This window comes from Macaca mulatta, chromosome 14 (assembly GCF_049350105.2).
Source record: "Macaca mulatta isolate MMU2019108-1 chromosome 14, T2T-MMU8v2.0, whole genome shotgun sequence".
NCBI lineage: Eukaryota > Metazoa > Chordata > Mammalia > Primates > Cercopithecidae > Macaca > Macaca mulatta.
In genome coordinates, this window is record NC_133419.1 from 13,904,189 (window position 1) to 13,916,895 (window position 12,707).

The following is a 12,707-nucleotide window of genomic DNA, read 5'->3' on the forward strand; positions in this document are numbered from 1 at the left end:
TTTTAATTTTTTGAGAAACCTCCATAAAGTTTTCCATAACAGTTGTACTAACTTACATTCCCACCAGTAGTATGTAAGGATTCCTTTTTTCTACATCCTTGCCAACACTTATCTTTTGATTTTTTGATAGTAGCCATTCTGACTAAAGTACCATATGATCTCACTCATATGTGGAAATAAGTAGAATAGTGGTTACCAGAAGATGAGGAGGGGTGGGGAGGGGAGGGGAGGAGGAGGGATGCTGAAGGATGCTGAGGGATGGGTCAACAAAGCTAGAGTTAGGAGGAATAAGTTCTGGTGTTTTATTGCATAGTAGGGTGATGAAAATTAAAAATAATTGTATTATATATTTCAAAATGGCTAGAAGAGAGGTTTTTGAATGTTCTCACTAAAAGAAATAATGTTTAAGGCGACAGATATGCTAAGTACTCATTACGTGATTTATACATGTATTGAAACATCACATTGCAGCTGATAGATACAAGTATGTGTAAATAATTTGTTAAAAAAAAAAAAAAGAGAAGAAAATGAACAGAAGAGGTTTTAGAGCCACCCTTCTAAAATCCAGCCACATCATCACTCTTTATCTTACACATATGTATTATCTCACACTCAATAATTTACTTTGTTTTTAGCAAACATTCACCTGCCCAATATTCTCTCAAATCAGTTTATATAAAATAATTTTACATCCATGTTCAAGAGAAACACTATTGCTCAGTTTTAAGTTTTATTGAGAGTTGTGTAACTGCTTGAATAGCAATTGTTTCCTAGAGAACTAAAGTTCAGCAACTTAAGAAGATTCCAAGCAGTAGAGTATAGTGGCTAACGTACAAAGAGAGAGTATAGAGACAGATCTAGAGGCAGATTGCCTGATTTTAAGTCTTGAACCAACACCAACAAGTTGTATGACTCAGGCAAATGATTTAACCTCTGTTTGTTTGCTTATCTGTAAAACTGGGGTAATAGTGATATATTTCTCTCTTTAAGAAGATTAAATAATTTATCGCAATGTACTTGTACCATATTCTGACACTTAGGAAGTCCCATAGAAGTATTACCTCTTAGCTGCATATTAACTGCCAAAGACAGATGTTCACTATGACAGGTTCAAATTCTTTATTTGACAAGTAAACAGCTATAGGCGGCATTTTATTCAAAATGGAATAGTATCACTTTAACTAAAAATAATAATAACCAATATCTTGGTAAAATTTGCTTCCAGGAGGATGTAGCATCCAAAACATACATTCAACAAACTATTGAATAGCCAACGGCACAGTTCAGTTTTCACCCTTGATATAAGAAATCTACCAAAATTAGAAGTATTTTTGGATATATTACACATATAGACTCCCTGTTTAAAGAAAGGAAGCTGTATAAAGTAAGTGTTAATAAATAATCATTTAATGAATGCTTTTAGGTGGCAGGATAACTCTTTGCTTAACCAACTCAACCAATCATTTTGAGTGTGGAAGAAACATTCTGAGGAGAAAAGAAAACCTAACATCAAATTTCAGTTAAGGGAGTGGTTATTTGAGCTCTAGAAAATAAATTGAATTTACTTCTGGAATAATCTAAATAGGTAGTCACATTGCATTATTGTTAGGATTCAACTTTACTGATTAATGGAAAAGTCTACATGAATTAAAATATCTGCACATAAAAGGGTTTTGCCTTTCATGAGAGTTAATATGTTAAATTTTACACTATGCTCAAAGTTTTGCCTCCTGCACATTTATATGTCTCTCTCTATTCTTTATTCTTCCTGAAAAATATTAGAACATATTTACTGGAGGTTCATATCAATTAGATCAAGTCATTGTCATTGAAGACATATTTCTGAATCTTCTACACAGAACAGAAAAAAACTTAAATGTATAATATGAATTACCTAATAATGTTAAATTAATAAGCCATACCCCTACTGAATACAAATATTTAGAAATACACATTCACTAATCAACTAATCAGGACCTTTACTGAAGTAGGGTTTTTAGAAACCAGAGACTTAAGGAGAGATATACACTAACTATATTTTTGCCATGAAAAAACAAAACTGTTTTCCTGCAAAATACATAATACCAGCTTCAAGTTTCCATTTCTCCTTTAGTTCAGAGCAAGTTTGACTAGAAGATAATAATCCTAACTCTTCTGCTGTTGTCTGAAAGTCAGCAATAAAAGGACTAGGATCCAATTTTATTTCATTCTCAGTAGAAACTGGTGTAAGCCACACCGATTTCCTAAAGAAAAGGGAAACAGAAAGCAGATAGTGTTGGCACACTTGGGATCAAGTCAGTTTTACCGCTGTTTAATATCATGATCATTTTCAGAATAGTCATTCAGGAGTGTGGCATAGAGCCAGCATACTATGCCTTCTAGATCCTGGTGGACTCTTGGTATAGGATTTGAGCAGATAGGCTTACAAAAGAGCTAATTCCAAATAGTCTCCCCATGATTTCTGCATCAAACATGGAGTGGAAAGATGAATGGTCTTAGATAACTTGTGATGCTTGCATTAGAAGAGTGCCAATGTACCCAGCAAAACAGACTCAGCCAAATGGATCCTAAGAACAGTAAGTAAAAGCCACCAAAGGCTTAATCTGACCCACTGTGGTGGTGGCAAAGTTCTATATGTCAAAGTGAGTAAGTGAATATGAGAGAGAGAGAGACTACAACATCAAAATTCACGCACCCAAAACCTAAACAGACAACTTTGTTGGCCAAGTCTTCATTTTTTTGAGGAAAGTAGGTTTCAAGCAACATAGTATTTTACTATCAAAATTGGAATATCTCTTTATCATTATTACTCTGGTAGCCTACAGAGGCAGTAGTTCTGGGGCATTAGATCAGAACTCTGTGTTGCTCCAAGCATTGGGTAGTTATAGAATTGAAAACATACGTATGTGTGTGAAAGACAGACAGAGACAAAGAGATGGAGACAGAGAGAGCAGGGAGACAGGCAGAGAGAGAGACAGGCAGAGACAGACAGAGACAGGCAGAGAGACAGACAGACAGAGGCAGAGCGAGAGAGACAGAGGCAGAGCGAGAGAGAGAGAGGCAGAGCGAGAGAGAGAGAGGCAGAGCGAGAGAGACAGAGGCAGAGCGAGAGAGAGAGAGGCAGAGCGAGAGAGAGAGAGAGAGAGGCAGAGCGAGAGAGAGAGAGGCAGAGCGAGAGAGAGAGGCAGAGCGAGAGAGAGAGAGGCAGAGCGAGAGAGAGAGAGGCAGAGCGAGAGAGAGAGAGGCAGAGCGAGAGAGAGAGAGAGAGAGAGAGAGAGGCAGAGCGAGAGAGAGAGAGGCAGAGCGAGAGAGAGAGGCAGAGCGAGAGAGAGAGAGAGAGAGAGGCAGAGCGAGAGAGAGAGAGGCAGAGCGAGAGAGAGAGGCAGAGCGAGAGAGAGAGAGAGAGAGAGGCAGAGCGAGAGAGACAGAGGCAGAGCGAGAGAGAGAGAGGCAGAGCGAGAGAGAGAGAGGCAGAGCGAGAGAGAGAGAGAGAGAGGCAGAGCGAGAGAGAGAGAGGCAGAGCGAGAGAGACAGAGGCAGAGCGAGAGAGACAGAGGCAGAGCGAGAGAGACAGAGGCAGAGCGAGAGAGACAGAGGCAGAGCGAGAGAGAGACAGAGGCAGAGAGAGAGAGAGAGCGAGAGACAGAGACTCAAGGGGTGGTTTCTATTTAGAGTTCAACTTCTTCTAGAATATCACTAAACCCCTCAGCCTTTATGAAAATAAGTTAAAGGGACGAGTAAAAGTATTAACAATGTGAATGGACTTAATGCCATTTACATCCTATTTACGTGTATGTATTCTTCCCCTGTTGCTCCAAATATCTTCTGAACTGAATAGGACTGAACTGTACACTTAAAATGTATTTTATATTATGTATGTTTTACCAAACTTAAAAAAAAATTCTGCCTCCCCCTGAAAAAAAGTACTATAATCACATTAAAAGACATTGCACATTGGCTGAGCTCTAAATTCTTACTGTGATGTCAACTATTTCCATATATTAAGCAAGGATAAAATTTGTCATGTGGTTTGAGATAGTTTCCAAGATTCATCACTCAGATTTATAAAACATAAATATTTCAATGGCATGGTTAAAAAACAAAAGTGTATCAGGATACCTTTCCACTTAGTCTCAAAGTTCACACGAAGCTCTTAGGATTCAATATCTCAGTTCCACAAAATTGCAAGCAAAGTACATTTAATGATTAGGCTGATAAGCCCTTCCTTCATGAATTCTCCATGAGTTAGCATCAAATGAAGGATTGGTTTTCTTACGTTTTTAGCCACTTACTCTTACAAGATGAAATTGAGCAATAAAATATATCAGAAAAAAATATTATAAAGGACAAAACATTGAAAGATAGTATCAATGCTTAATTGTATCACTTACTAAAGGTGACTGAGTATTTAATGACTCTGCTTTGTAGTTATTATATATAAAATGACCTAGTTACACTAGATTGTCTGTTAGGACCATTATAAATCTCTATGTTTTTATTCTAAAATAAACATTGCATTTAAAATATGAAAACATTTTAAAGTATTCATTAAAATATTTGTGTAAATACTAATTTGGGCTTTGTTTACAATTATGGGTGAATCGTGTTATATTCTCTAAAATCTATGCTTCTGCAGAAGCTTCTCATAAGCAAAGGTAAAGCTAAAACATTCCAAAGGAATCAGATCTGCTGGACTTACCTAGAGGCAGAACACTCCAAATGGATTTCCTCGGGGTTGTGATCTATATTCCTTGGGGTAAAGTATAGCTCGGTTTGAAAAAGGAGTGTTTCCTCAGAAATGACCTAGGAGAGCACAAAATTTCAGTGGAAGATATTTGGAGTAACAGAGGAGGAATACACACACATGAATAGGATGTAAAAAACATTCACAATCTCAAAAATGGCTAGTGTCATTCTTAGGTATAAATGAAGATCTGACCACTCACTGGGACAGAAGAGGACCGTTATCCCGAAGAGTGAATTTAAAATGCCTGGGGACAAAACAGTCTTAATTCATTGCAGCAAATTTAAACTGCCACTTATAGCCATCTTTATGATTCATTAATGAAAAGGTTTCCAACAGTTCTTTTGAGAAAGGTGATTTGTAAGTCAAATAACGGAGTGGTTTAAAGCACAAGCTTTGGAGAGTATTCATCCTGGTTTGGCATCTAAACTACCAACAACAAGGAAAACTTGGTAAAGCACCTTCTGAAGCTCCGAGTTCCTAATTTCTAAAATAAAATACCTTATTCAAAAATGATCATTATCATTGGTCACTGGCCCAAAATATTTGTGTAGTGTGAATATAAATTGTTTAAATTTGGGAATCTATGAGAAGATAATATCCCAGGATAACAACGCAGTTTAGGATTTGTGCCTAGCTGAAGAACAAACAAGAGATTTCATTTCAATGAAAATCCACATATATGTTGACACAAATCCTCATGGAACATGGAGAGATTTCAAATTACCTAACATTGGACATGATAGAGCTTCCCAAGATTGGTGACCTCCCACATTAGAAGAATTAAATAAAATTTAAAGCAGTCTGCTAATATTTAGTAAAATGTAGTAGTAGCCTAAAGGCAACTTAGAATCAGTTCACTAGCCAGTCTATAAATCTGTGATCTAAGGTCCTGTGCACACAGAATGACCCAATATTCAGTGAGAAATAATGAGAAATTCCGTTGTCCTCTGCCCATAAATTACTACAACGAGAAGCAAGGATTAGATTTTTAAAAGACAATTTTAATATTAGGCATGAAAGTCTGACAAAACATTTAGTATTTTTACAAACAATCACTGTTCTCACCCTTGTCCTGATGCCACAATCATGAACAAGATATATAAACTCATATACATATGTATGTATCCAATTTGCAGGGCAGCCCATTCCCAGATGTAATTCATCCGCAAATATATACAGATTTCTGCTTTCTGCAAGTGGGATAACTGAGACCATCAACCAGTCCAGAGAGCAATTTATTTTCACTGTGGAAAGAACCATATGAAAAGCATCAGAAGTATGTCTATCTTAAGAAAGTGTTCAAAGAATAGTCAATTCTGTCCTTTCTGATAAATAAAAGGCATTTATTTCTCTGGCAAGGATAACCATGGCTTAAAGGTTTTCTTATAAACATTATTAAGATTATTTTCCAAAATATCTAATTATGTCCCCAAGTAACTAGATTTCAGTAATTTCATGGGGGAGGTGGGAAGATCAACATGCAAGAGTAAGAAAAAGCATAACTGGGCCGGGCACAGTGGCTCATGCCTGTAATCCCAGCACTTTGGGAGGCGGAGGTGGGCAGATCACGAGATCCATTCTGGCTAACACGGTAATACCCCGTCTCTACTAAAAATACAAAAAAATTAGTCGGGTGTGGTGGCGGGCACCTGTAGTCCCAGCTACTTGGGAGGCTGAGGCAGGAGAACGGCATGAACCCAGGAGGCAGAGCTTGCAGTGAGCTGAGATCTCACCATTGCACTCCAGGCCTGGGTGACAGAGCAAGACTCCAAAGGAAAAAAAAAAAAAAAAGCATAACTGTATAGCCCCTTAATTTCTCCTAAATAAGTTATATTCCATAGAGGGTGATCTATTTAGGACAAAACATAGGGGGCAGAAGTGAATTGCAGTGTATTAGAATAAAAGCGATAGCATCCCAGTATACTTTTTGGAAAGAGAAAGAGGAGAAAGGGTGGTTCTAGAACAGTAGAATTCATGTCTAGAGCAGCCAGTACCAGAAACAATCTCAGCCATAAAAGGAAAAAGAGAAAGCCCTTTATCTGGGATGTTAGCTCCATGCAAATTTTGTTGTAAAAGCCATCTTTATCCTCTATATTAAAATCGTCAGTAAGTCAATAATAATCATTATTTGCAATAGATTCATTTGGAGGAACTGAGTCTTTTCAGCATTAAGAAGTACATATTTATATTATTAATGAGCAAGTGGCCACAGAGGACTCTACCACCACTGGAGCTTGGAAGTCCCGCCTTTAGAGAGAAATCAAGGTAAGACAATGCACATTTCAGAAAAGGAGTAGAGGAGGCAAGTGTTCTTGCCTCATAACCTTTAAATCACGATTCTCTATGTGTTTGAAATACTGTTCTCACATCACCTAGGAAAGATGATCAGGAAGGTCCTTCCTAAAGGAAAATAAATTCCAGCAGCTAAGATTAAAGACGGATGGAAAGGATAAGTGGACATGGACACAGAAAGCCCGTACTTATGATTTCACTGCATTTTTTTCACACTAACCTTAGAAAGTCGAGTTTGGGGGTATTTTTTTTTTTTTTTTTTTTTTTTTGAGATGGAGTCTCACTCTGTCGCCCAGGCTGGAGTGCAGTGGTGTGATCTCGGCTCACTGCAAGCTCCGCCTCCCGGGTTCACGCCATTTTCCTGCCTCAGCCTCCCGAGTAGCTGGGACTCCTGCCGCCACGCCTGTTTTTGTTTTTGTTTTTGTTTTGTATTTTTAGTAGAGACGGGGTTTCACCGTGTTAGCCAGGATGGTCTCGATCTCCTGACCTCGTGATCCACCCACCTCGGCCTCCCAAACTGCTGGGATTACAGGCGTGAGCCACTGTGCCTGGCCTGTTTGTTTTTGAGATGGAGTTTTGTTTGTTTTTTTTTTTGAGAAGGAGTCTCACTCTGTCACCCAGGCTGGAGTGCAGCGGTGTGATCTCAGCTAGCACTGCAAGCTCTGCCTCCTGGGTTCAAGTGATTCTCCTGCCTGAGCCTCCCAAGTAGCTGGGATTACAGATGCCCACCACCACACCAGGCTACTTTCTGTATTTTTAGTAGAGACAGGATTTCACTATGTTGGCCAGGCTGGTCTCAAACTCCTGACCTCTGGTGATGCACCCGTCCAGGCTTCCCAAAGTGCTAGGATTACAGGTGTGAGCCACCGTGCCTGGCCAGAAACTCAAGTTTTAGTTTGACATTCTCTCAAATAGCTGAGAAAAGCCTGAGAAACACACATAGATACTTTCACTGCAGCAGAATCTTCCTTTGCTCAGGCTTCATGAAAGACAGGTACTAAACACCCTACCCACCCTAGATAGCCAGAATTCATGGTCGCTCTTTCTCTCCATGTGCTGTTCATTTCAATAATTAACTGTTACGTGGTAAGCTGCACTGATCTAGGCATTCTTAAAATTCATCTTAGGTAAAATGGAAAAACATCAGAAGCTATATGTGGTCTTCGCTTCCAAAGGTGTTACAGGCCAAATGGGTAAGAAATTGACATATCAGTTTCAAAGAAAAATTCCATTTCAAATTTAAAAAAAAAGAGAGATGTCTGCAAAAAGAGACCGTAAAGAACATAAAAAGTAATATTGAAATGCTACTTTACAGATTACATTTAGTCAGGCCTTGGAGCTGGCAAGCATTTGGATTCCAAGCAAAACAGAAAAGATACATTGGAATCAACTTGTAGGCAGCAACTCGCTGACTTAGCTTTCTTCTATTAACTTTGCAGAACCGTTGATGAGTTTAACATGAGTGAAGTTCAGAGCAGTCTTTTTAAGGGAACAAAACAGCAATAATATCAGCATCAAGCAAAAACATGAGTCTGGAAGCAGGAAGATCAGCTAAGAGGCAACTGAGTACCTTACAATATGATACAATCAAGCACCAGTAATTCGCAGTGGGTTTGAAACATTAGACGGAAAGAGAGCCAAGGACTATTCCTGAAGAACCTCTGCAAATGAGTCTCAAGATAGAAGACCAAAACAGAGAGAGACAAATAAAAGTCTGAGAACCGGGACATTGAGGCAAAAAGAGAAAACGTATCCTCTGTATATTGACACAAGTCTACCTGGCCTGAAAGCATTTCTTCTTCTAGCCAGTTAAAGATCGGATTTCTTCAGGGAGTAAAACGCCTGCATGGAAAGCGATCATTATGATTAACTCCTTCAAGGAAGCATTCTCTAAAACTTGTTATTTACCATGGAGGTTCTCAGCACCAGTCCACATCAAGAGAGCAAGGAGCATCAAGACTTCTAGAGCCATGGAGACCATCTGGGCAGACCTCCAGCACAGGACGACTCGGGAAACAAGAAGTGGCGACTGGTTTAAGTGATTTTTATATGGCATCCCATGGCTCAGCTGCCTTCGTTTTCCTCCTTATTTGGGTAGTTCACAGGATGCACTTATCACAGGGTCAACTACCTAAAGGCTGAGACTCTCTTGATTATCCAAACACTGAAGCTCAAAGGGACGTATCAAGAAAAAAGTGTTATTTGATAACAGTCTGTACAAGGCCTGTTACAAACATCAGGAGGATGGCATGGCACACAATGCTTCCAGTAAATACTAAATTACAGGAAACTGTTCTTACTAGCTAACGTTCAGGTGTTGTAAGTTTCCATCTAATATGAGAACAGCCTAGATCTTTCATACTTGAAATCAAAAGACTATTTCCTTCATTTCTATGGGTTTGGCTGGAAGAAGCAAAGCAGAAATGAGAAAGTGACTTGACCAGGAACATAAATCCCTAGGAAGAGACAGGCACCCAAAGGAAAGCCAGGTCTATTGGTGTTAGGAAAGTTGACAAATCCATCTGTGTTCTTTCTAAATTAATGTGTTAGTAACTTTAGTCATTTCAAACCTGAGACAAGAGAATATTTTATATGCATAGATATACATACATAACTTTATCGGTATAAGAAGTTTATATGTATAATTCATTTCAATACTCAAGGAGAATAAAAGTTCCAGCCATAGATTTTTATTGTATTTTTTAAAAATGTTAGTCATGGCCTGAATGTGACTGCGTGGTTTTAAGGATACTTGAAAATCAAAGGCTAACAGTAAATAAAATTCAAAGAGGCTGAATTAAATGCCTATTATTGTTTTTAGTCATATCTGAATTATATTTTCAATCTTACAATCTGCTGTCAAATTACTACATACACAGAGCTTCCCTATGTATTTAAGAAGGATTTCCATTTCTGACATGACATTCTCTTCTGGACAGTGAGATCCCCAGAGCTGTGACCCACACAGTGCTCTGCCTCAGGAAAGCCTGGAGTACCCAGTCGCCAACCACCAATGGGGAAAGAGTATTAGAGAAAGAGAAGGGTAAGTCTACATATTATTTTTTCATCTTTTGTTTTTTTAAACATTTTTCTGATGTTGTGAACATTTTCAGGGCCTAAAATTTATTAATTTCATATGCAGCTTTTAAATCTTGCCTATGTAAAGCATCTAATATTGTTTCAAAAGGAATCATTGGCCAGTTTCTTGTATTTAAGTTTGAGAAAGTTAGTTAAACAAGTTAAGGCTCCTATTCATACTCTGTAAAAAGGAGATACATTCTCTCTAAATTTATTCTGAATAAGACATAGCAAATGTTAACAGTCTTACTCAAGTTAATAGTGTACAAAAAATATCTAATATATGACTATTTCCTGTCTTGAAGCACAGTTAGTAACAGGATTTTATGCAATGTTTCAAGGATTACTCAAAGCCGCAGAATGAACAAAGTTCATTTTCCAAAAATTCCAATTTTAATACAGAATTTTACCATGAAAGAGCAATGGAGTTTAAATATAACTTTAATGTAAAATAGATGGAGATAAAGCAGAGATAAAACAAATATTTTAAAACAATTGATAACTTAGGGAAATGTTGCAACTATAGTACAAAAAACTTTATTTTTCCTGAGATAAAAAAAAAAAACCTTTTGAGAGTAGGTTACTGATAAGATGCTCCCTTGACCCTAAATATTTTGAAGTATATTATCCAATAAATAAGGACATTCTTCTACTACAGTGGTTCTCAATAATTGGACCTGAGATGATGGAGGGGTCCATGGGGTCAAATCTATTTTCACAATAACAATAACACATTTTCTTTTCCACAATGTTGACATTCGCACAGGTGTGCAAAAAAAAGTGGTGGGAGACGCTGCTGCCTCTTGAGCAGCAATCAAGTGGCACAATGTGTTAGTTTGTTAGTCATCAGTGTAGTCTTCACACACTCACAGTAAAGGGGAAAAGCCAGTTTCACTTAAGTCTTGAAGCAGTAAAAAGTATTTGTTTTATTAAACGCCAACCCTGGAATGCACACCTTTTTAGTATTCACAGTGATAAAATAGAAAGTATGCATAATACACTTCTGCTGCATATCAAAGTATGAAGAGTGTCTCAAGGAAACTCTGTGCAGTTATTGGAGCTGTGAGCTGAACTAGCCACTTGTAACCCAGAACACCATCTTTACTTAAAGACTGATTATCAAACAAACGACGATTATTTGCCTGTGGGTATTTGACATTTTTTGAAATGGAATGATGTAAGCTTGTCACTTCAAAGAAAACAACTAACAACACTTAAACCCAGTGATGAAATTCAAGCTTAAAGGAAAAATTTGAATTTTGAAAAAGTTGTGTTCTCTACTATGAGCTTGGAAGCTCAGTGGTGGTATCTTAACTACGATTTCTTGTATTGCATAATAAAATGTCATCATTTAAAACATCTGCATAACTCTGAATTAAAACTTTCCAAATTATCTGCACATGATGTTACAGAAACATTCAGGGCAAAACACAACAGGGACCAGTGGATTTTAATGGGAGTAAGTATGAAGAGTTTATTGATATATTTTCAGATCCCATGTTGCAACAAACCTCGAGGAGACTGCCTCTTGGCAAGTTTTGGTGCAGTATCAAAAAAAAAAAAAAAAAATAGCCACAATTATCTGAAAAGGCTTTTAAAATACTCTTCTTTCTTCCAGCCGCGTATCTCTGTGAGGCAGGGCTTTCTTTATGTACATTAACCAAAGCGACGTATTACAAAGACTGAATGCAGAAGCAGATATGATAATTCAATTGTCTTCTAGTCAGCCAGACAAGAGACTTGCAAAAATGCGAATATAAAACAATGTCACTCTTTTTTTGGAAACCAGTAATTTTTCACTAAATGTTCACTATTTTATGTTAACACCTGTTGGGTTTATTAGTTATTTTTAATTACTTAATAAATATTTTTAACTCACTTTTAATTTTTTTTTTTTATACTTTAGGTTCTAGGGTACATGTGCACAATGTGCAGGTTTGTTACATATGTATATATGAGCCATGTTGGTGTGCTGCGCCCATTAACTCGTCATTTACATTAGGTATATCTCCTAATGCCATCCCTCCCCCATCTCCCCTCCCCACAATAGGACCCAGTGTGTGATGTTCCCCTTCCTGTGTCCAAGTGATCTCATCTCACTTTTAATTTCTAATGTGGTAATTTGGAAGGATAAAAGCCATATAAATAAAAGCTCTTCGTAATTCAATATTTTTAATAGTCTAAAGGAAGTCCTGACATCAAAAATTCTGAGCAGCATATATACCCAAAAAAAAGGAAATCAGTATTTTGAAGAGATATCTACACTGGCATGTTTGTTGCAGAACTGTTAACAATAGCTAAGATTTGGAAGCAACCTAAGTGTCCATCATCAGATGAATGGATAAAGAAAATGTGGTACTTATACACACGGAGTACTATTCAGCCATAAAAAGTAGTGAGATCCTATCATTTGCAGCAACGGGGATGGAGCTAGAGGCCATTATGCGAAGTGAAATAAGCCATGCATAGAAAGACAAACATCACATGGTCTCACTTATTTGTGGGATCTAAAAATCAAAACAATTGAACTCATGGACATAGAGAGTAAAAGGATGGTTACCAGAAGCTGGGAAAGGTAGTAGGGGGGCGA

General features: G+C 37.7%; 1 protein-coding gene across 1 annotated transcript; it reads right to left on the minus strand.

Moving 5' to 3' along the window:
* Positions 1-1,095: 1,095 nt before the first annotated feature.
* Positions 1,096-11,909, minus strand: OOSP2 (oocyte secreted protein 2). Its single transcript, XM_001088586.5, has 4 exons — positions 8,948-11,909; positions 5,813-5,991; positions 4,700-4,803; positions 1,096-2,243 (listed from the first exon to the last, which is right to left on the minus strand). The coding sequence occupies exons 1-4, from the start codon at positions 9,093-9,095 to the stop codon at positions 2,033-2,035; spliced, it is 642 nt and encodes a 213-aa protein (XP_001088586.3). The 5' UTR covers positions 9,096-11,909; the 3' UTR covers positions 1,096-2,032.
* Positions 11,910-12,707: the final 798 nt, after the last annotated feature.